At 45.1% G+C, this 24126-nt stretch overlaps 1 protein-coding gene across 2 annotated transcripts in view; it reads left to right on the top strand.

Moving 5' to 3' along the window:
- The window catches only part of CASQ2 (calsequestrin 2), a 70203-nt gene that overhangs the window by 40687 nt on the left and 5390 nt on the right, over positions 1 to 24126 (top strand). For both annotated transcript variants that reach the window (XM_025389477.1, XM_025389476.1), the window contains 3 exons: positions 1968 to 2098; positions 3518 to 3563; positions 11465 to 11519. In XM_025389477.1, coding sequence (XP_025245262.1) covers positions 1968 to 2098; positions 3518 to 3563; positions 11465 to 11519 — 232 coding nt within the window. The remainder of the gene's footprint in view (positions 1 to 1967; positions 2099 to 3517; positions 3564 to 11464; positions 11520 to 24126) is intronic.

Raw genomic sequence — 24126 nt, 5'->3', positions numbered from 1 at the left:
ATTGCCCTCCAGCCTGGGCAACAAGAGCAAAACTCCATCTCAAAAAAAAAGAAAAAAGAAAAAAGAAAAAAAAAATGAAAGAGAGGAATTCTCTAAGATACAAGATGAGGGCACTCCATGATGGTGGTCGGGAGACAGGGAAGAGATCCCTGGGAGATTTTACTCAGCATTTCCAAGACTTAAATTAAGGATGCGACAATCCAATTTTTACATTCATAGACAGCACTGTGGCCCCAGACACTGGCATTCAAGGACTGGAGACTACCACCACCACCGGGTGGGTTTGACTTCTGGCTCTGCTCCCTCCAGATATATGATCCTGACAAATTTCTTACCCAAATTGTGCCTCAGGTTCATCATTTGTAAAATAAATATAATAATCATTCTTACTACATACAATCCAAGTGAGAATTAAACAAAGAATCAACCTAAAACACCTGGCAGCAGTGCCTGGCACATGATAAGCACTCCGTATGTTTGGTATTATTACTGTTTTCATTCTGATCACTTCTCCTTTCATGGAAACAGTCTTCTGATTCCTAGGATATATAGTAAGCGAACTCAGAAAACCAGAATTCAATGTCATTTTCTAGCCTACTTTGGTTCCCTGCTTCATCAGCCCCTCATCTATATCACCCCCCCCACCCCTGAGAAGATGGAAAAGCACTTAGGAAAAACTCCACGTCTCCCTCTCTTAAAATTAACCTGACAACAAAAAAGAAAACATGGCCTGTTTTCTTTATCTCTGAGTAGGATGCTGGAATTTCTTTCCCTTAAGTACTATATAAAATGCCTTTCGGAATATAGTGACCTGGAATTAATAGCAATTGATAACAAAAACCTTATGGATATCAGTGTTTCCTCAGAATGGACCTCCTTGTGTAAGAGCTTATGCAATACCCAGCTCCTCCTCTTCCCCAGTTAGCTGCAGCCGGCCTGGGTCACGGCACCATGGGTTACCCCCACAGAGCATCAGCTCTTAGGCAGTTCCTCTTCAGCTTCAAGAGAACCACTGTTCATCCCTGTGCTTTCTTGAACCACAGCTCTGAACTAGAAAAGAATGGCATTTGGTTTTCTATAGAGCGTTGCACATTCCAGGCCTCTCAAATCATTTCACAAACAGAGGTCCTGAGTTCGGCAGCTGTGCAGGCAAACAGCAACCATTCTGCCTTGACAACACACTGAACATGTGGCTGCTTTAATCCAGAGAGAAAATGTCTTCCAGGCTATGGGCTGGCTCTCCGAGCTCCTTATCTGTTGTAAGATGAGCAAACCATCCTGGCTTACTGGGGTCTGTCCAAGTTTTAGTACTGAAAGTCCTGCATCCCAGGAAGCCCTTCCACCCAGAGCAAAGCAAGATGGTCAGTCACCTCATGACTGCTGACAAACCGGGCAGCTCCCAAAGTCTGACAAACCACAAAGCAAGCTGGGTACTGAGAGATTTAACTGTAGGGCCAGCACTTCAACGTAAATAACAATCAGGGTTATGAGCAAATCAAAGACAGGCTAATGAGTTGGGTTCTGATTCTGAGTACCTATATGCCTTAAGGATCTCCATCAATTGCCTGTTTTATCAACATTGGTTCCATTAAAACCACACAACCCAGGATAGTAAATATGTTCCATTGGCATTTGCTTCCCATCCAGCCCTGACAAATGCAGTAGAGTGACGGTGATTGTAGCATTAAACTTCCCACTTCTCATCTCAACTGCTCCCTGCCCCAGCCTGACCCTCATTTGCTAGATAAGTCTTTTTCCTTCCTATCTTTCCTTCTTTGATCACAAAAGAAGATTGGGCTAGCCAGGCCTTGGGTGATGAGTTCCTATCACTTCAACATTGAAGTTAAAACTGTACATTTGTTTTTATGTCTTTGCCAGAAAACATACACACTTGTCTTAGATGGACAACACATTGCTATTCTAGACTAGCATCCAAATAAACTTTGTCTTATTTCTAATGGTTACAGGTTGCAAAGAAATTATCTTTGAAGATGAATGAGGTTGACTTCTATGAGCCATTTATGGATGAGCCCATTGCCATCCCCAACAAACCTTACACAGAAGAGGAGATTGTAGAGTTTGTGAAGGAACACCAAAGGTGCCTGAGATAGCATGCGGGGGCTGGGGGCCTGGGATCTGGGGAATGGAGAGGAGCCTCTCTGTGCTACCATTTCAGACCCTCCAAGAGCAACAACCTAGTTAGTACCCCAGGAGTACAGAACTCAGTAGTATGGCTTTGTTGATCAGTGATGACTAGCAGGGATATGATTACTTCTGAATGTAAGTCTGCACCTGCAAGCAGGGTTTGATAAATCCCTCAGTCAGCAAATCCCCTCAAAGCCAGGGCAAGATATAAATAAAATTCTGTACTAGAAATGATAGCAATTTACTGAAAGTTCCTGTATACCAATAACCATGCCCAGTGTTTTAGGGAAACTATTTTATCTAATCTCCAACCTTACTGGGTAATTATTATTCCAATTTTACAGATCAAGAAATTGGACTCAATAGTTAAGTAACTTAGCCAAAGATGAACACTCTGTGCATAGGACTTCTGGGAGAGGAATGCTTGATACCACTTAGTGTAGCTCTAGCATGAATCAGCAAATCTTTTCTGTAAAGAACAAAATGGTAAATCTTCCAGGTTCTGTGGGCCAGATGGTGTCTGTTGCAACTACTTAACTCTGCGGCTGTGGCATGAAAGCAGCCATGGATCATGTATAAACAAATGGGTGTGGCTGTGTCCCAGTCAAAGTTTATTTAGGAAAATAGGAGGCCCTGGCTGGATTTGTCCCACCAGCTGTAGTCTTCTGACCCCTGCTCTTGAGGGAGGGATGATATGGGAAAAAGGAACATGGTAGTGCGCTCACTGGCTTGTCCATCTAGCCTACCTGACATGTGCACATGTGTGTTCATTTTACCTGGAGTACTGTGACCCCCCCTCACCTGGACAGTCCTAGTTCCTTCAGAAAGGCAGTACTTGGAGGAACAAATATTAATATGTCCAGCACTATTTGCCAATATTCAGAAAGAAATGAAACTATGAGCAAAATATAGATCCTGTCTGCTCCCCTAAATATCCCTAAAGGACTTTCAATGGATACCCCAGATGATAAAACAAAGGCAGTTTTAACCTACAAAATCTGAGATTTCCTGTTTTCCCCCTCAGGTTTCTCATTCCAGGCCTGCTGTGGGCTCTCTGGAGTGGTAGCTACCTGTGAGGAGGGAAATGGCATCTTGCCCTGGGAGTGAGCTGACCCTGTGCCCTCTGACCCATTGTTTGTAACAGACTTTATAATCCTTGGATCAGTGGGTCTATGAAAAGGCTGAGTGGCTTAGGCCCAGCTCGCTGTCTGACACAGCAGAGTAGAGCTGGTCTGTTTCCTTAGGAGATAAGTGGGTTTTTAGGGTTCTCCATGCCTTAAAGGAACCAGCATCTCATTTTACATTTCACGATGCTGTGGCTGCTGTATCTGCCACAGTGACCCCTACTCAAGGAAGCCCTTTTTTTTTCCAGACCCACTCTACGTCGCCTGCGCCCAGAAGAAATGTTTGAAACATGGGTAAGAAAGAGGCAAATTCTCTTTGCCTTGTAGAGATGAGTATAGTCCCCAAGAGCAGTGCTTCTTAGATTAAGTCCCTAAACTGAAACCAAGCTTTATTTGGCTGAGGTGGATGTCTAGGTGAGTATTTGAAACATGAACACTTTGGGTACGAGGGCTCATAACTGTAATCCCAGCACTTTGGGAGGTTGGGGTAGGGGATCACTTGAGTTCAGGTGTCCAAGAGCAGCCTGGGCAACATAGCAAAACCCTATCTATCTCTACAAAATATACAAAAAGTAACCAAGCATGGTGGCATGTGCCTGGAGTTACAGCTACTTGGGAGGCTGAGGCAGGAGAATTGCTTGAGCCTGGGAGGTCAAGGCTGCAGTGAATTGTGATTGTGGCACTGCACTCCAGCCTGGGCAACAGAGCGAGACACCGTTTTAAACAAAACAAAACAAAACAAGACAAAAACATGGACAACATCATGCTGAATTAAAACACAGTTCTTCATGGATCAATCTAAGCCTCTTTGATACTACTCACTAGGCAAAATCGCTCTTAGTTCATTTCCCACAGTGACTATAGCTTCTGTTCATTGACCACCAGAGCCGCACAGTAACACAGTGGAAGGGACTCAGGCTACAAAGTCATAGAGACCTAGGTTCAGGTCCAGAATCTGCCACCTAGTAGCTTTGTGTCCTACGTCAAGTCATGTGGCCTTTCTGAGCTGTGTAAATTTCCTTATCTAGAGTTGGGACTTTTTATAAGGATGAATGATATGAAGAGTTCAGAATATGGTAGCTGTTTTTTTTAAAAATATCAACTGAAGGCACTGGCAAGCAGCTGAGCCAACTTGTCCTCTAGGTCTTTGTCATGGATAATATGTCAGGCAGCTCAAATAGTGTTAGATGGAGGACCTTGGAGATAAACCCTCAACCCACACCTCAGCTTTGTACAGAATTTCATAAATAAAGGCTGTGGGGCATTTCTCAAAGCGTTTCATGAATCCTTTTATTTGGATCTTCCAATAGCTCTAGAAAGTGATGTAGAAGAAGTATTATTAATTAGTTGGGCATAGGGGGCACACCTGTGGTCCCAGCTACTTGGAAAGTTGAGGTGGGAGGATTGTTTGAGCACAGGAGCTTGAGGCTTCAGTGGGCCATGATAATGCCACTGCACTCCAGCCTGGGCAACACAGCAAGACTCTGTTCCCCCAAACAAACAAAAACCAAGTACTGTTTCAGCCCCATCTTACATAATCAGAAACTGGTGCTCATACAGATTAATCACTAAAGGACACATAACTAATAACCATTAGTTGTTGGAACTTAAATACAGGCCATCTGGAGCCAAACCTAGTGTTCTCTGCAGAATGCCTCCCCAGAGTGACTACGTCCCCACGAGGGGCCATTTGGGGTGAGGGATGGGGAGGAGGAGAGATGAATTAACACCAAAGTATTTATCTATTTAATTCTTTGAAGTGATGGATGAACAGAACCAGGGAGTAACTTGACATTGTTTTACTGGTCTGTAACTTACTTGGATGTTTGAAGGTAAAGCAAACATTTCACAAGATACCAAAGGGTAAATAATCCAATCCAGACGAGTGGACTATTTAATAACAACTCAGCACAATAGAAACAAACTTTCCTAACATTTAAACCTTTCAAAGATATTAAAACGGTCTAATCGCTAGGCATAGTGACTCATGCCTGTAATCTCAGCACTTTGGGAGGACAAGGTGGGCAGATCACTTGACGTCAGGAGTTCGAGACCAGCCTGGCCAACATGGTGAAACCCCATTCAAAAAAAAGTACAAAAATTAACTGAGTATGGTGCGGGCGCCTGTAGTGCCAGCTACTTGGGAGGCTGACGTAAGAGAATCACTTTCATCTGGGAAGCAGAGGTTGCAGTTAGCTGTGATTGCACCACTGCACTCCAGCCTGGGAAACAGAGTAAGACCCTGTCTCAAAAAAAGAGTCTTATTAATATATTTTAAAATGGTAATAGCAAAAAGGTATAATAGTGCTTTTAAATAATATTTTTTTTAAAAAAATTGTTTTTACTTTTTACCCTAAAATAATTTCAGATGTACAAAAGTAGTGCAAAGAACTTCATCTCTTCACCCAGATCTCCCAAATGTTAACATTTTACGATGCCTTCTATCTACGCAGATACATAGAGAGGTAGATGATAGATAGATAGACAGAGAGAGAGAGAGAGAGAGAGAGAGAGAGAGAGAGTTATCAAAATCAGGAAATTAACACTGATATAATAAGTCTACTACCATTATTCAGATTGGCCAGTTGTCCCACCAATGTCCTTTACTGCAAAAGAAAAACGTCTCTGTTTCCTGGCCCAGGATCCAATCCAGGATCCCACACTTGCATTTGCCTATGTTTCTTTTTCTTTTTATTTTTTTTGAGACAGATTCTCCCTCTGTCACCCAGGCTGGAGTACAGTGGCTTCATCTTGGCTCACTGCAGCCTCTGCCTCCCAGGTTCATGTGATTCTCCTCCCTCAGCCTCCCAAGTAGCTGGGATTACAGGTGCACACCACCATGCCTGGCTAATTTTTGTGTTTTTAGTAGAGACAGGGTTTCACCATGTTGGTCAGGTTGGTCTTGAACTGCTGACCTCAGGTGATCCTCCCTCCTCGGCCTCCCAAAGTGCTGGGATTACAAGCATGAGCCACCACGCCTGGCCTGCTTATGCTTCTTTAGTCACCTTTAATTTGGAACAGGGTCTTGGTCTTTGTCTTTCATGACACAAAATACCACTTTAAATTGAGAGTCATTATTGATGTTCTCTTCTGCTATGGCTTTATCTTCAGTTTTTTTCTTTTTATTGTCTTTATTCCTAAGAGGCCCATCTCCATTACCTAGGTTCTAGGAAGGGAGGGAATATAACACCGTGGACCCCTTCTCCCAGGTCTTTCCTTCCTGTCACAGCAGTATCACACCCAAGACCATGGTGTTTTGTAGATGGGGAGCCTCTGTCCTCACATATCCCACACTGCTGCAGAAATACTCCCTGTTGACACATTAGAGGCAGATGTTCAGACAGGAAGTTCAGTGTCTGGTTTCATTGGAACTCATTCTCTCCTTTCTTTTCATTTAATGAATAAGATAAAATACAGCCTTTTGCAATAATATAAAATAATGGTGATGGCTCATATTTTCCACATTAGTGCATATTGAATTGTTCTCTACTTGGGGAAGGGCAGTGCAATGAATTTAACCAGGTAGAGAAAAGGGCAACTGAAATGGTTTATTCCTTCCCTCTCCATTCTGGAACAGCCTCATGACTTACCCAGCAGCCCTAACCAGACCTAGTCAGCCCCTCATTCAAGTCTCCAACTAGAGAGGGAAGGCAGGACAGGCCCCTCCAGTGTTACCTTTGTTTCCTTGAAAGGGAGAAACGGAAATCAGTGCATCCAAAGGACCTCTGAGGAGCCACTTTCCATACCTCCTCCTCTACCTGTGCCCCCTGGCAGGTCACTGCTCTGAAGAGTGGCATCTCTGTGGGCCACATGGCCACAGCAACTTAAACCACAGATGTGGCTGTGGAAAGTGACCAGCTAGTGAACTTCAAAGTCTTTGTCTTTGGCCAGGCAACGTGGCTCATGTCTGTAGTCCCAGCACTTTGGGAGGCTGAGGTGGGCAGATCGCTTGAGTCAAGGAATTCAAGACCAGCCTGGGCAACAGAGCAAAACTCCGTCTCTGCAAAAAATACAAAAATTAGCTGGGTGTGGTGGTGCGTGCCAATAATCCCAGCTACTTGAGAGGCTGAGGCAGGAGGATCCCTTGAGCCTGGGAGGCAGAGGCTGCCGTGAGCCGAGATGTGCCATTGCACTCCAACCTGGGAAACAGAGTGAAACCCCATTTCGAAAGAAAAAGAAAAGTCTTTATCTTCAACATCCACTTCCCCAGACACTGAGAAGTATTTAAATAAGATGGGAAAGCCAGCTAGGACTAAAACAACTATTGATCTTTCTCTCTCTCTAATTGTGCAGGTTTTTAAGATGCAGGCCATAGAAAACACATCACATATGATTACTAAAGAAACTGGTGCCTGGTAATATTTGCTGTGTGTACCTTGGAAAGCTATTTATTTATTTTAAATACTCAAAGAATGTCAAGCTGTCAAAAAGAGACCCGGTGCTGATCTGTCATTCCCCTTGGAGACCTCACCCTCCATCTAGCCAAGTGGCCCGCTAGAGTCCTGGGGAACTGCCCACAGGGAAGGAGAGTCAGCAGTTTCTTCTAAAAGAGGCTTCCCTCTATTGCAATAGCAAAATACTTTCAAGATGGGGTCAGAGACCCCCAGACAGGCATCTAGGTCACTCCATTGCACCTTAAATAGGGAGCCTGCTTATTTTAACCACATTTTTTCTTTGCATCTCTTCATTCAACATGAGAACAAACATTCAACAGAGACTGGAAGGAAACTGAGTAAAATATTAAGTGGTGATGTATGCGGTTGGTAGGTAATTGATACGCATAGTTTCTTCTTGGTATACCTAATATTTTCTAATTTAATTTTCTTCAGTGAGTAAGGTTTTTTTGTTTGTTTGTTTGTTTTGTTTTGTTTTGTTTTTTTTGAGATGGAGTCTTGCTCTGTCGCCCAGGCTGGAGTGCAGTGGCGCGATCTCAGCTCACTGCAAGCTCCGTCTCCGGGGTTCATGCCATTCTCCTGCCTCAGCCTCCCGTGTAGCTGGGACTACAGGCGCCTACCACCGCACCCGGCTAATTTTTTGTATTTTTAGTAGAGATGGGGTTTCACCGTGTTAGCCAGGATGATCTCAATCTCCTGACCTCGTGATCTGCCCGTCTCGGCCTCCCAAAGTGCTGGGATTACAGGCGTGAGCCACCGCGCCCGGCCTCAGTGAGTAAGGTTTTTATTGCCATACTCCTTTTTTGAGTCTAGGCATTAAAAAGAACCCCTGTGCTAAGCAATGAGGTTATAAAAATGAACATTGCTGTCCTGTCCTTAGGAGCTCAGGTTGAGTAGATGAAACAGTCTCAAGACATATAACGCCAACCCAGTATGCTCACTGCTGCAACAGAGGGACATACAAAGTGCTGGGGGATCCAAAGGAAGGGATTCACTGAAGTTACTCCAAAATCTCCAGTTCTTTGGGAAATCTTGCACTCAGTTACTTTACATGCAGGCCTCTTTCCAGCCTCTTTCAACTTAAGAGCCATTGATCCAAGTTTGCAACATCTTCTGCAAACCCTGCAGGGGGCAATAAATTCATGGAGCCTGTTCTGCTGGTGGTGGTGAGAAAGAAAGAGTACAGGTTCTGTGGTCTGAATGTTTGTGTCCCCCCACAAATTCATACATTGGAAGCATAGCCCCCAAGGTAAGGGTGTGAGGAGATGGGGCCTTTGGGAAGTGATTAGGTCTTGAGGGCTCAACCCTCATGTTGGGATTAGTGCCCTGATTAAAGAGGTCCCAGAGAGCTAGCTGGTCCCTTCCACTGTGAGGATACAGCATGAAGATAGGCAGTGTTTCTGAGCCAGAAAGCAGGCCTCGCCGGACACCGAATCTGCCAGTGCCTTGACTTCCCAGCCTCCATAACAGTGAGAAATACATTTCTGTGGTTTATAAGCTACCCAGTTTTTGATATGTTGTTATAGCAGCTTGAATGGACCAAGACAGTGGGCTTTGGAGCCAGACAGAACTGGCTTGAATCCCCCTTCTGTCACTAGTAGTTCTGTGGCCTTAGGTAAGTCACTTTGATTCTTCAAGCATTCAATAAGAGTAAGTCTTTCTTAGGAGATTTTGAGATAATGTTCTTACAAAGTAAGTACGGAAAAAATAGCAAATAGCAGATATTGTTGCCACTTTAATAATTGTTATTTTAAGGCATAATCCCTTCTTTCAGTGAGCTTGCCATGTAGTTGAGGAGGGAAGATTCATACAATTAAAAACGGAATTTCCAAGACAATGTAACCTAAAGACCAAAAGAGAGATCTGAGTAGCAAAGGCTGTGGGATTCAGAGAGGCCCTGGGGATTCCCAGCCTTGAGATCAGCATAGCTCTTCCTCCCCTGTGCAAGCTGGGCTCTCACTGAGTGACCCCGACTTGCCGGCTTGCCCTTGGGTTCCTACTCTGTGAGTTTATTACTTGAAAATTCCTGTCACCTAGGGCTGGCCTGTTTCCTTGTAGATGTGGAATACAGGTCTGCGTGCTGAATCTTTGTGACGCACACAGAGACAGGCTCTTTCCCTTAGTGACAGTACTCCCTCCAGGGGCCATCTTGGGTCTGGGGAGTGACAGCCGTATTATGAGCAGCCTCCTAGAAAACAAATATGGATTCTTAATTCTAAAGCCAATTTCCAAATGCGTTCTAGCAGGGCACACAGAAATGAAGCCCGCTTCACAGAGTTAACAGCGCTCACTCCCATCTGATGGCAGGAGACAGAGACACAGGCTAGCCTAATGAGAACGGATCGGGATATTCTGTCTGGCGATAATAGCAAATGTAAAACAGTGAAACCTCGGACTCCCCTTCTGGTTGCTGTCGGATTTGTGTAATAAGCCGGCACACACAGGCACACACGCGCGTATATCTGTAAAATTAAATTCCCCGGAGAATCTGACCAAGGCAATGCCCACTCTCTTGTTTTTAATAATAATATTTTCCATTTAATCTTTCTTAGAATTTGTGGAAGTTTTGTCCATTCCAAACTCAAAGGAAAAAAATTAGCATTTAGATAGGATTGCACCAGCATTAAAATCAATTGAAATGGAAACAGAGATCATGGGAAGGTTGAGACGCCTGGAGGTTTCTCCATAGGATGATTCTGATATGACATTCCGAGTGCCCAAAGCATACCTCTCCCCATGTCTCATCATCACTATGCACTCAGCTTTGTCCCCAGGTGCCTCTTTCTCACACATATTCCTCTCCAAGTCTCCTGAGAATCACATTTGTGACAGCAGAGCCGCTTCCAAGCTCCAGCTCCTCTTTCTCCAGAAATAATCATTGCAAAGGAGACACAAGGCATAGGGTCCTTGCTGTCCACGGTGTAGAGACATGAAATGCCCCTCGTTTGCCCCATAGACTTAAAATACTCTCTTTAGGTTCTTCTTCCTGCCCCTGCCCCCACAGCTATACCCACTTTTCTCAGTCACACACACTCAACTTTCCCTACACTCAAATTCCAGACAATTCCTGCAGCCTCAGAAATGCGTTGGAGGCCTATACTGACTGGGCAAGGACTTCAAGGAAGTCACCTAGAGGTCACAGAAAGCAAAGTGTCCCCTACACACTACATGGATTCCGTAGGCAGGGACCTAACAGGGAAGCTCAACCGTTGTCTGTGATTCTTGTGTGAACAACACCAGCCCACATCCTAATTGACCTCAATGATTCCTGTCTGCCATCCATTTGGGGATAGTTTCAGGATCTGTCCACAGCATTCAGAAGCCTGCATAATCTGGTGCATCACTGACTCTATCTGCCAGTGGTAAACTCTTGAAACAGAGACTGACAGCTGCTTCTACTGAGCTGCCTCTAGAGCCATTGTTGCCCTCAGATCTCCTCATAAACCAGACTCACGTTCTTTTTCATTTTGCCTTTTGCTGTTGCTCTCCCGGAACTACCAGACCACAGGAGTGAGGCTTATTTAGTGCTAATGTCTTACGTGTGGTTGGTATTTTCCTGTCTTGCAAACTCATTTATCTGAGTCCCTGGTCCAAACCCTATGCATTCCTGCCAGTTGCTCCTCAGCATTCTTTCCTTAATGTGAGCCCCACTCTACTCCTCTGTGCCTCTGTGTTCATCCCCGCTTCCACACTTCTCCCTACCTCTCCTGTTTCCATTCCAGCTTCTGAGTCTCTGTCCCAGGCTCAGTCCTTTGTATCCCTCTAGCTGGAAGTGTAACTTTTGATTCTTTTCTCATACAGGAAGATGATTTGAATGGGATCCACATTGTGGCCTTTGCAGAGAAGAGTGACCCAGGTAGGAAATTTTCAATCTGCTCTTTTACAACTTTAGCAAGAACCGATTTCTCACCTTTGTCAGCCCTCACCTTTCTCTTCTCTCACGTCCCATCCACAATGCAACTGCAAGATATTGGGCACCCCCTGGTGGCACCCATTAAGTATGAGTTTGTTTTCAATTGTGCACATGGCTAAGAGAAGAAAAGATGTGAACAAATCAGAATGTTATAGACTACCAGGTTCCTACACCGCTGCACAGCAATGGATCAATACACTGAGTCAGTGGGATTTGCAGCAGAGAAAGAGTTTAATAATCGCAAGGTTGCCAAATGGGTAAGGGGAGGGATTCTCAAGCCACAAATCCAATTCTTCAAGGGGTTCTGGGCAAGGGTTTTTAAGAGGGTCATGGAAGGTGAGGGCCTGGAAAATTGGGGTCATCAATTGATCTGGGTTAGAGGATAAAATCATGAGGATGTGGAAAGTGCATTCTTCCATAAGTCAGCTCCTTGCTCAGCCTTTTAGACCAGCTGATGTCAGTAGTTTTACTGGTATGCAGAACCTAAAAGAGAAACTCAAATGGAAATCTTATTATATTAGTCAGTTCTCACATTGCTATAAAGAAATACCAGAGACATGGTAATTTATAAAGAAAAGAGGCTTCATTGGCTCACAGTTCTTCAGGTTGTACAGGAAACAGGGCAGTATCTGCTTCTGGGGAGGCTTCAGGGAGTTTTACTCATGGCAGAAGGCAAAGCAGGAGCAGACATCTCACATGGCAGGAGCAGGACCAAGGTGGTGGGGAGGCGCCACACACTTTTATATAACCATATCTTGTGAGAACTCACACCAAGCGGGGCATAGTGGTAAACCATAAGAAACCACCCCCATGATCCAATCATCTTCCACTAGGCCCCACCTCCAGTATTGGGGATTACATTTGAACAGGAGATTTGGGTGGGGAACACAGATCCAAACCATATCACTTTTAATCTCACCATGTCTTAAATGTCATCTATGGAACAGAGAAGGGACAACAAGTCTTGTGACAAGGGCTACATTATCCTGGGGTAGTACACAGTGACCAGAAGTGGCCAGAGGGCAAGCCAGCTTCACAATGGCTGCTGATGGTGTGGGAAGCCTAGTGGGATTTTATTTTTTTCTCCAATTGATTTTATAAAATGCTTTTGGAGATGCTTTCAAGAACCTCAAACATTCTGCTTTGCTGCCCAAACATAGAAAGGTACACTGGGCACTGCGGAGGATATTAAAACATACCAGCTTTACAGGGTGTGTGTGTGCTTGTGTGTGTGTGTGTGTGCATGTGTGAACTTCTGTTCATATTAAAAGAGTATTTACCAATTTTGCCATCGAGCCTATATCAACCACAATTCTACATGAAAATAGGATAAATGTATACTTTGATCCATAAAGTATTGTCTGTGCTTAGGAAATGAAGTAGGAAACATTCCCCTAAATAATGAGAACTGGGGAAAAGGAGCAGCTTATTTTAAAAGTGCAAGATGACCCTGTAAATGAATTTGTAACTTTGTTTTTGGAACTTGGACAACTTTTCACTGGTTTCACTCTTTTCAACACCAGTGGAGAGTGAAGTGCAGGCAAATTAATTTTGCAGGTAGCAATTTCCTATGGCAGTACTCTGTGAGATAGAGAGTCCCCAAAAGAAAGTGGAAGCACAGATTCTGAAGTGTATTTTGGAAACCCTGAGACAACCCAGAATGTAACCAAAGACAAGGGAATGTAGACATCATGGTACTTGCTGGGGACCTCAGTCTCTTATATACTCATAGGGAGAGATTTAGAGATGGTTCCACTGGACAGATCAGGAAACAGCCATTTGGAGAAGTTAAAAAAAAAAGAAAACTGCCCAAGAGAACACAGTTAGTGGTAGATCATCAAGGGTGAACAGATCGCCTTGTTCATCAATATATAGCTGATTCTTGCACAATGTCTTGACACATGGTAGGTGCTCAATAAATATTTGTCTGGCAGATGATTAGAGAGTTAGATGACCAAACAAGACCGAGCCCCAAACTCTTCACTGGCAGACCAGCTTTTCCTTCCCTTTTTTGGCAATACACTAATAGCCTCCATAGCTTCTTATAGAGTGAAACCCACATTTTTTATCATATAATTTGTGAAATCAAGATATAATCCATATACCGTAATAGTAACCTTTTTAAAGTGAAGATTTCAGTGGTTTTTAGTACATTCACAAAGTTGTGCAAACATAATCAGTATCTAATTCTAGAATATTTTGAAAAACAGCCATTAGCAGTCACTCCTATTTTCCTCTCACCCACCTCTGCAGGCAGGAATTACTTATGATCTCTACAATTTGCCTATTCTGGACATTTCATATAAACGGAATCATTTACTATGTAGCCTTTTGTGTGTGACATCTTTGACTTAGCATGATGTTTTCAAGGTGTCCCAATGATATTGCACATATTCCTTTTAAGGGCCGAATCATATTCCATTGTATCAAAACCAAATTTATGTTCTGAATTATCTGAGCACTCTCTTGGCTTTTTTCATTTTTCAGCATGATCTAGCCCTTGTCTCCACCCCCTCAAAAAAAAGCCAGTGTGGTTTCAGTGGGTTTTCCACAGATTCTGGCCACCACTCTGCCCCGGAGGAGCGAATAGCAAAGGAAGCCAATTGCCTAAGGTTTACAAACTATAATCAAACAGAATTGGATCCCTGGTGTTATGTGAACAGAGATGCAGTTGCCATAGGCAGCAGCCTGCTGGCCAGACTCCAGAGGGCTCCTTCCCCACCTCACCTGCCCGCTTCCAGGATTGTGGGGAAGCCTGTCTGGCTCTTTGGAACAATAGAACAAAGAGGCCTCCCTGAAGTTGCAGGAACCTGTTTGACCGAGATTGCTGCTGTAATGAATCAAGCTCCAGAAACTACTTCCACCTCCTCCCTGCACAAATATCCCTGGGCCTGAAGCTGTGCCTTTCCCCAAAAGAGCCCAAGCTGGGGCTTGTACTGGGAAGCTGTAAGCACGCACTGAGGTGAGGGGAGGGGGAGGGGTAGGAGCTCTGGAAGCATCTTCTGTGAGCGAGGGCCTTGCCACTCGGGGTTGGGAAAGGGAAAGAACTGTCTGTGAAAGTCCCTGACTCTGAATTTGTGGTTAATCAGTGATTTACCTGCAGAGCACTGATGTGTAACCTGGGGCAATGGGCCTGACTGCAGGACTAGGAATTTCATTCCTGCAAAACAGTCCCTCTGCATTCCTTTGCTCTTGCTAACAAGTTAGACATGGCCTTTCGCCCCAGCCAAACACCTACCCCACCAACCCAAGGAAGAAGTTCATACATTCAGGAAAATAATACAGTTCTTCTTAAAGAGCTAACATGATTGAGGAACTGTGCTAGGAGCTTTATGTAGATGACCTTATTTAGCACCTAAAGCCACTCTGTAATATGTGCCTGATGATGATTATTCTAGTGTCAGATGAGAAACGTGTGTTTTAGAGGTTAAATAAGTTGCCCAAATCACTCACTGTACCTAAGCCAAGATTCAAATTCAAGCAGGCTGTCTTGACCTCTAAATACATCATGACTATGAGGGAGATGATCGTGATTGTCACTTACTGTGTACTTATATGTACACAAGAACCCCATGAGGAAGGCATTATTTTTATTACAACTGAGGAAGCTGAGGCTGAGAGAGCTTACCTCACTGGGAAGCATAAAGTTGGAATGACGCTGAGGACGTCTGGCTTCCCAGCCCACACCCTTAACCACAAGGCCCTGCCATAGAGTTATATGAAGTCGTCAGGGTAGCAACTCTGAGTGGCATATAAGTCTGTAGCAAGGCCTGTGCTAAGTGATCATTTGGTCCTCCTTCCTGCCTCTCTACTGCCCTTCACCATCTTCTCCACCTCCAACGTTTGAAAGACAAGAAAGCGGAGACTCAGGGCAATGCAATGGCATGTTTGAGATCACAGGGTTATAGGAATAGTGGAAAATCAAGCTTAGATTTCCCAAGGGCCCCTCCTGTGCACAGTCCACCCTATCACACCAACTCCAAACAATGCCCCAGCCAGTGCAGGCTCTGAGCATGTGCAGTGCTGCCTCATGTACTGGGGAAGGGGGCACGAGCAGGCAGAGCAGGGGAAGGTGAGAAGAGTGCAAAACCACCTGGAAGCTTGAGAGCCTATTCAGGGAATAAAAGTCCGGCTTCCTCCCACTGTCCAGGTTTGGGATCTAAGATTATATAGCAGCAACGACCACACGTCCCAGCAATCCAGCTGCCCCAACCACTTTCTTCTCCCAACAGTTCTGACATGACCCTCACAGCCAAGAACTTGAGTTCACCCCTTGTAGAAAGCTGAGGGCAGGCAGCAACCCTGTACTCTCACCCCCACCTACCAGGAGGCAGGGTCTGCTCTCCTGGCCCTAGAGCCTAATTGCTGGATCTCTCCTGCTGTACTCATCCCATGCCCTCAGGCAGGCCTGGCTGGGAAGGGCATTTCCTAGCCCTGCGCTCTTGCCCATTGCCTGGTGGTGCTGACAGTCTTCCTCCAGCTCCTGCGCTCAAAGCGCCCGCCAGAGCCGCTCGTCTGACAGGTTTCCACTCCTAGACGTGTCTGTGTCAGGCTGACATCTTCTTTATAACATGTGATGAAAGGTTTGCAAAGCGGCATTTCTACATGAGTGCATGCTGGATGGATATCCTCAAAGGGCACTGGGAATATTAGCGCTAACAAGGTTAGCTGGAAATGCAAGGACAGGCTGCTGTCTGCGCATGTGGAACAGAATTAGAGACAGGCCCTGGAAGGAATGTCTCCAAGCTCTGTTCCATCTAAGCTTCCACTGCTTCAGGTTCCTGTAAAAATCTTTTTGAGATCATTGTCTCAAGTAGGACCACTAACTGCCTCTTTGAGCTTTTGATTTTAAATTTGGTTTATCAAATGTAACATTTGGTTCTTTCTTTCTTTCTTTCTTTCTTTCTTTCTTTCTTTCTTTCTTTCTTTCTTTCTCTTTCTTTCTCTTTCTTTCTTTCTTTCTTTCTTTCTCTTTCTTTCTCTTTCTTTCTTTCTTTCTCTTTCTTTCCTTCCTTCCTTCCTTCCTTCCTTCCTTCCTTCCTTCCTTCCTTCCTTCCTTCCTTCCTTCCTTCTTTTCTTTCTTTCTTTCTTTCTTTCTTTCTTTCTTTCTTTCTCTCTCTCTCTCTCTCTCTTTCTTTCTTTTCGTTTTTTTTTGAGACAGAGTGTCCCTCGATTGCCCAGGCTGGAGTGCAGTGGCACCATCTCTGCTCACTGCAACCTCCACCTCCTGGGTTCAAGCGATTCTCCTGCCTCAGCCTCTCGAGTAGCTGGGATTAGAGGCATGGGCCACCATACCTGGCTAAGTTTTGTATTTTCAGTAGCCTCCCAAAGTGCTGGGATTATGGGCGTGAGCCACTGTGCCTGGCCTGGTTCTTGCTATGTGTTGAATGTTATTCCAAGCACTTAACAAGTATCAACATATTTAACCTTCGCAACAACCCAACGTGTTAGGTGCTGTTTTTATCATCTTCCCCGGTGTACAGATGAGAAAATACAGGGACGAAGAAGTTAAATAATGTCTCCAGCTCACATGGCTAATCAGTGATAGAACTGGGATTCAAACCTAGCAGTCCAGCCCCAAGTCTGGGCTCTGTAACCACCAGCTTAAGCTTCTCTTCATCACAACACCGTGTCATTTGACTTTTTCACCAATTCCGAGATCTTAGGGCCAGAAGACAGGCAGAGAAAGAGGGCTGTGGTAAGGAGTGGTAGCGTATTCACATGTCTCAAGTGCTGTCTCACAGCCGTGGGGCCCAGACAATGTCCCCTGTCCTACGCGGATGTTTGACTCTCACGGGTGACTTCTTGGCAATTCCATCTTGTGAGAGGAGAGCTCCCGGCCTTGTCTGTCCCTCTGAGGTTTTCCAAAGGGTCCAGTTCAGATGCTGGGCCGCTTTTTGAGAATTCCATACTTACTGAGTGCGCTCTGGCCTAGAGACCAACAAGGCCTTTCTGAGAGAGGACCTGTCCTATACACCCTTGTGTCTCAGCCCCTGGCTCTGGGCTTAAGATGTTGTGGGAACTCAAATTATACCTGCCTGATGAAAACAAACAAACAAACAAAACCCTTACACCTGTAATCCCAGCATTTTGGAATTGCAGGCAGGTGAATCACAAAGTCAGGAGTTTGAGACCAGCCTGGCCGACATAGTGAAACCCCATCTCTACTAAAAATTCAAAACTTAGCTGGGCGTGGTGGCATATACCTGTAGTCCCACCTACTTGGGAGGCTGATGCAGGAGAATCATTTGAACCCAGGAGGCAGAGGTTGCAGTGAGCCAAGACCACACCATTGCACTCCAGCCTCAGTGACAGAGTGAGACTCCATCTCACAAACAAAACAAAACAAAACAAAAAACAAACAAAAACCCTTCCCGTCAATGAAGGATCAAAGTAGTGAAAAAAAAAAAGCCTTAAAATGATTAAGAGTGTGATGGGGGTGGAGGAGAAAAAGGAAGAAGACAGAGGAAGTCTTTACGAGGCCCTTCTGCCTGTGTCTCCCTACACACTTTACCCAACCCACATGCTGAGAGCATCTCATTATATCAACGTGCCTGAGAGGTCATGTGGCTGCTGCTCTCTCCACTTTCAGAGGAGGAGACGAAAGGGGAGCGGTTAAGCGACCTGTGCAAGGTCTTTAAACTCCAGACCCAGTGCCCTCTTTAGACACAACCTCTAAGCTCTGTGGTTCCAGCCCCGGCCGTTTATCTGTCCACCTGCCACACAAGTAAGGGCAGGACCCCACTGTAAGAGCTTGGCCCCCCCAAGCTCAGGCCTCTCCTCACAGGAGCAGAGACCCTGAGGCCCAGAACTTCCCACAGCATGGAGTCAGGAAGGGTCCCTTTCAGTGCCTTTGTGGAGTGAGCACAGCCAGCGTGCTGTGGGCCTGTTCGCTCCTAGGCTGCTGCTTGGTCTGAGACACACGAGCCTCTGCCGAATGTGGCCTTGGCTCCTGACTTGGCTGTGCCTGGCCTGGGACCGGTCCCCTAGGGCTTGGTGAAGGCTCATTCCCATCAGTCCCTGCCAGGGAAACAGGAGAGGATAATCACCAGTTTCTCCTCCCACAAAGATGTGATTCCCAGAGGCCACTCACTTGCTGTGGGAAACCTCCTGGTTCAACGTGCATCCCTTGGCTGTGGGTCATGGCCTCTCAGGACTCCAAGCCTGAGTGGCAGGAGAGGAGTTGCAGTTCTCACAGCTCCAGGTCTCTTTATTTACATCCATCTCTGAGACGCCAGTCCCACTCAGAGCCATCCCTGAGTTAGCCAACCCACCATACTGCAGCTGCTGGGAGGCGAGGACTTGGCAGTGTGGTTTGAAGGAGGGGATGGGACTCTTCCATGGGAAGGTAGAGGCCAGCCCGCCAGCCCTGGTGCTGACCCCATGGACAGTTTCCTCAGAGTCCCAGCCCCTGCTTCCCTGATGTTGAAGCTTTCACACTGGGCTTAAAAATCTCAAGCACAAACTAGAGGAAGGAAGATGGCAGCAACGCTGGTAGGAGTGAGGAGACCTCAGAGGGTAGGAGACAGTGGAAGTGGCGCCAGACGTGCAGACTTAAGACCTGAGTTCAACTCCCAACTCTACCATTTGCTCCCGTGTGATGCTGGGCAAGTCATTTGCTCTCCTTGGGTCTTAATTCCATCCCCTTTAAAATGGAGATGATAAAATCTTCCTAACCTCCATCAAGACGAGTTGTAAAAATCAAATGCAAAAGTACTCAGTACCCAGTAAGTGTTCAATAGACACTCAGAAAATAAAGGCTGGAGCAGCGTGATTATAGACTTTCTGCATGTGGAGAACAATGTCCTGTGTCCTGGTTGGGCGTGGTGGCTTTCGCCTATAATGCCAGCACTCTGGGAGGCTGAGGTGGGAGTATCGCTTGAGCCCAGGAGTTCAAGACCAGCCTGGACAACACAGAGAGACTTCATCTTTACAAATAATAATTAAAAAATTAACTGCGTGGTGACGTGTGCCTCTGGTCCCAGCTACTTAGGAGGCTGAGATGGGAGAATCACTTGAGCCTGGGAAGTCAAGACTGCAGTGAGCCGTGGTTGCACCACTGCGTTTCAGCCTGGGGAACAGAGCGAGACTCCATCTCAAAACACAACAAAAAAGAACAATGTCTAGTGTCCATAAAGGAAGAAATTGGGGAGTAAATGTCATGTGTATAAAAGGAGATTTCAATTGGATGCAAGGATAAGATTCTTGGCTGTTACAATGATCAACTCTGTAGTCAGCCTTTAGCAACGTCGAAGGGTCTCAGTCCCGGAAATATTCAAAAGAGACAAATGTTTTGAGTGGGGGCTATTCACCTACCTGGATGTTTGGAATGTCTGGGTTGCCGGAGTCTCTTCTCATTTTGAGAACTGATGCTTTTCTGATGACTGCAGAGACTAGTCCTCTACTTGCTATGTCTAGATAACTATTAGCCTACACATCTCTGAATAGTATTTCCCCCTTTATCTCTATATACTTTTTTGAAGTATGGGCTATATTCCTTCTGAAACATGCATGACCACAGTCTTGAAAGGCCTCCAAGCCATGTCTACCACTGATAAAGGAAACATTTACTCATTTTAAACTCAGTCATTCATCCATGTAATTTTAACAGTGGACTAGTTCTTGCTTAACATTGAATTACTAAAGTGAAACGCAGCTTCCTACACCTGCCTTCCTGGTCAAAAAGGGAGGATCCACAGAGAACGTTTCTCTTTTCCAGGGGACCTGCCAGTTTTACAAAGAAACAGAGGCTCTCTTTGGAAAAAACTGAACTTGTAACTTACAATTTTAGCAACTGAATACATGTGAGACCAGGTTAGCTGCCTTAACTCACTTTCACAGATTAATGAGAATCCATTTTAACAGGTCTGCACTCAAGGCTGGGGTCTGAAGAAGGGAGAGCCCTGGAGGCTCGTAAGCCTTTGATCAGGAATATCCATACAAGCTAATGCCTTAAAAGCAAAGGAATTAAACCTTTTCTTGACCCAGTTATCAAGGCAGGGTTCTCGTGGTCACACCAGCTGGCACAGCCATCCCTGAAGCCTTTGGTCACAGAATCAGCAACAGGAGCCGGAAGGAACTGCCCCATGCTGTACTGTCTTGTGATGTAGTTTTCTGTGGGCATGTTCTCTACCACGTGGGTCCAAGACTGCCTCCACCCCACTCCTGGTGCCCAGATCACTGAACTTAATACCGATGTGGTAAATGAACAGAGGAACGGCCGGGCTTAGGGAGTTCCAGCTAGCTTCCTTGCCTTTGAATACAGAATGTCAGGTAATTTAAGTAAAATAATGGCTAAACCTTACTCTATGCCAGGCACTGTCCAAGTGCTGCAGGAAAACTGATTAATTTAACTCACAACTACCCAGTGAAGTAGATGCTATCATTGTCATCATCCCTGTTTTACAGATGAGGAGACAAACATTAAATAACTTGCTCTAAGTCACACTCTAAGGGTACATCCAGGACCTTGGCCAAGGTCATTTGGCCCCAGAGTCTGTGTGTTTAAGGGCTATGCTGGGTTGACTCCCTGAAGAATGGGCTCTGTTCTGTCATTAAAAGTATTCGGGGACACAGACATTGTCCATTACAGAGTTCATCACCCTGAACATCAGAAACCTGCCCTTGGATCTAGAGGAAACTTTTTCAGCTTTAATGTCAACCTTATTTATTAATTTATTCTGGGAATGGTTTTTGAGATTTCTTTGCTTCTCCATAGACACAAAGAATATTCTCCTTACAAAAATCTTTTTATTTTCTTGAAAATGGGCTTTAGGCCACACTTTTGGCTTTGCTCATTTACATAAATACTACAATCCATTTGATTTTTCTTGCACAGTTCAGTTTTTCTTTTCGTCTCTTAACCTGCTCTAGAATGTCAAATAGGAACGTAGTAGGTATGTTCTTGGATACCACATTCCTTTTGATGAATCCCAATGTTAAGAGAGTTTTTCCCATAAGAAAACAACAGCGCTCTGTTGTGTATTCAGCTTGTAGTTCTGGGTCACAGATCCTGTCCCTCCACAACACTTGTGCCTACCTAGACTCTCCTTTTCTTTATGTGAATCAGTCTCTTGCACCACAAGTTTGCTTTCTACTTTCATTTGAGTCTGTGTTGTTGCATTTCATCCTGTTTGTGAATTTCAGATTTGTCATGTCCCTTTTATGCTTGACTCTCTCTCATCTTCCAAAGTACTAGCAGTGTCACCTCATTGATTATCATTTCTTTATTTTCTGCAGCTAAAAACAGTAACTGAAGTTGTTTTGGAGGAATTCCTCCTTGTGGTCTTTGTATTATGATTCCTATCTCTACAGATAACCAAGGCGGCACCATATTTCCCTCTCCTGTGACAGACACATGGCCAAAGGAGAATCCATAGTGTCCACACCTGGCAGCCAGTGATACACTGGAGGGGCCGGACCTTCTCGGTTCCACCTACAGGCAGCAGGAGTAATGCCCCTACCCCACCTTGCCCCCAGCCCTGCAATTACAGATAAATGAACTCTAATGCTTAGGGCCCTGTCAGTCTCTGGTGTCTGTCATAATCTCATTTGCAATATGGTTATGAGCACAGATTAAAAGATTACCCAAGTCCACTCTGTATCTCTGCAAGAAGTGGACACCAGCCATAAAGACCACTTCTAGGCCTGACATAGTGACTTAAGTCTGTAATCCTGCACTTTGGAAAGCTGAGGCAGGATCACTTGAGCCCAGGAGTTTAAAACCAACCTGGGTAATAATGTGAGATCCCTGTCTCTACAAAATAAAACAATAAAATTTTAAAAACTAGCTGGGCATAATGGCATGCATCTGTAGTTTTAGCTACTTGTGAGGCTGACACAGGAGGATCATTTGAGCCTGGGAGGTCGAGGCTGCAGTGAGCTATGTTCCCATCACACACTCCAGCCTGGGCAACAGAGACCCCCACTCCCCACAAAAAAGGAACTTCTCCACTAGAGGTCGCTGTGCTTCCCACGTAGTAAGGCCTAAGGGGGCTCAGCCTGAATCTTCAGTGTGAGCTAGCAACAGTGACTACACCAACTCAAAAACTCAAAGTAGAGTTGCTAAGAATAGTATGCGTTTTGCCTGGAATGCATTAGAGATAAGGAAGTGTAGAAAAAAACTTTTACCAAGAGTCCAAAAGAGCCAAACAAAAGCTAGCATTCCTGGAGAGAGGAGAGGCTTGCTAAACAGAGGCCATAGGGAGGAGCTCAAGTTTGCTGAGATTCCAGGCAAAAGAAAAAAACTTTGCAAAGAAAACACAGTTAATTGAATTCCCAAGTAGCCGGTGAGTTACTTATATTCAAGGTATAAATTTCAAGCCACGAATTCAGCTATGCAAGAACTGTAACTTTATTATTTAGAACTGAACCTAAATTTCAATTTTGAGTGTATACCACTGAGTGGTGGAAGCTGGGGCTGATAATTAAAGGTCCTCCACCCCAATTCCACCATCCCGAGGGATCCAGGGTCTCTCTGGTTCCCAGGCATAGCTGAGTGGGGTGCACATCTGGTAGGGGTCATCGTCATCTGTCCAAGTTCCTCAGAATGACAAGACAACTCCATGGGGCCTTTCGACAGGCTCTTCTGCCCTAGTGCTCCTATACTAGGGGGTTCTTTAGGGGATTCTGGGATCTTTTCATTTGCCTAAGTTTAATTCTGAAACAAATCATGGGTCTTCTATACCCTGGGATTCCCGGAAACAATGGAGATTCTGTACATGGACACACATGCACACATGGCTTGTGTTTCTGCACATGCACACACACACGCACGTGCACACATGCACACGCACACACACACACGCACGCACACACACACAGGCGCAGTTTAGTATTCTCAGGGATCTTCCAGAATCTAAACCATTTTTTCAGTTTCTAGCTGGGGGCTGGGGAGTGGTGCTGAGGGTTGAGAGTATGCTATCTCTTACTAAATATTCTCCTATAATTTTTGTTTATGGCAAAAGTTGTATGCTCACAGTCCTTCAAGGTTTAGGCTTTTAAAGCTAAGAAGTTTGTGTTCTTGAAACTTATAAAGCTCCTCTCTGCTTTTCTTATGAATCATCCCGCCCCTAGGGCAATGACTGCTGCTGACTGAACAGAGGGAGGGCCCAGTATACAAGGAAATACGGAGGGAGAGAGGGAGGGAGGGAAGCCGCGTTTACTATCTCAGAGCTGTGAAACCAACTGTAAATCAGATGCTCGTTTGGTTTGAAGGTTTTAGCAATTCCTGGTTGTAGAAAACTAAGGGTCCAGGCTTAAACATTCTTGGTCTATACAGCAGATGTTATTGGGACTCTAAGGGACAGCAAAGTATCTGTTTCAAGAGATGGCACGGGATCAGTGAGGACAGGCAGCAGTTTCTCTGTTCTGGGACTGACTTTCTGACCCAAGGCTGGGCATTTTTCACAAATGAAGTTTGGCTTCCAGTGAAAAACCAGCCAGTTCTCTGTGAACCTTTAATCCTTTGTTCAAATTTTTTATTGTTTCCTTTGTATAAGCTTCTTTGTGCCTGGAGCTCTCATCTGACTCATTCTATAGAATAATCCTA

This window comes from Theropithecus gelada, chromosome 1, assembly GCF_003255815.1.
Source record: "Theropithecus gelada isolate Dixy chromosome 1, Tgel_1.0, whole genome shotgun sequence".
Classification (NCBI taxonomy): domain Eukaryota; kingdom Metazoa; phylum Chordata; class Mammalia; order Primates; family Cercopithecidae; genus Theropithecus; species Theropithecus gelada.
Note: the sequence above shows the minus strand (reverse complement) of the source record. Positions and strands in the feature narration are given on the sequence as shown.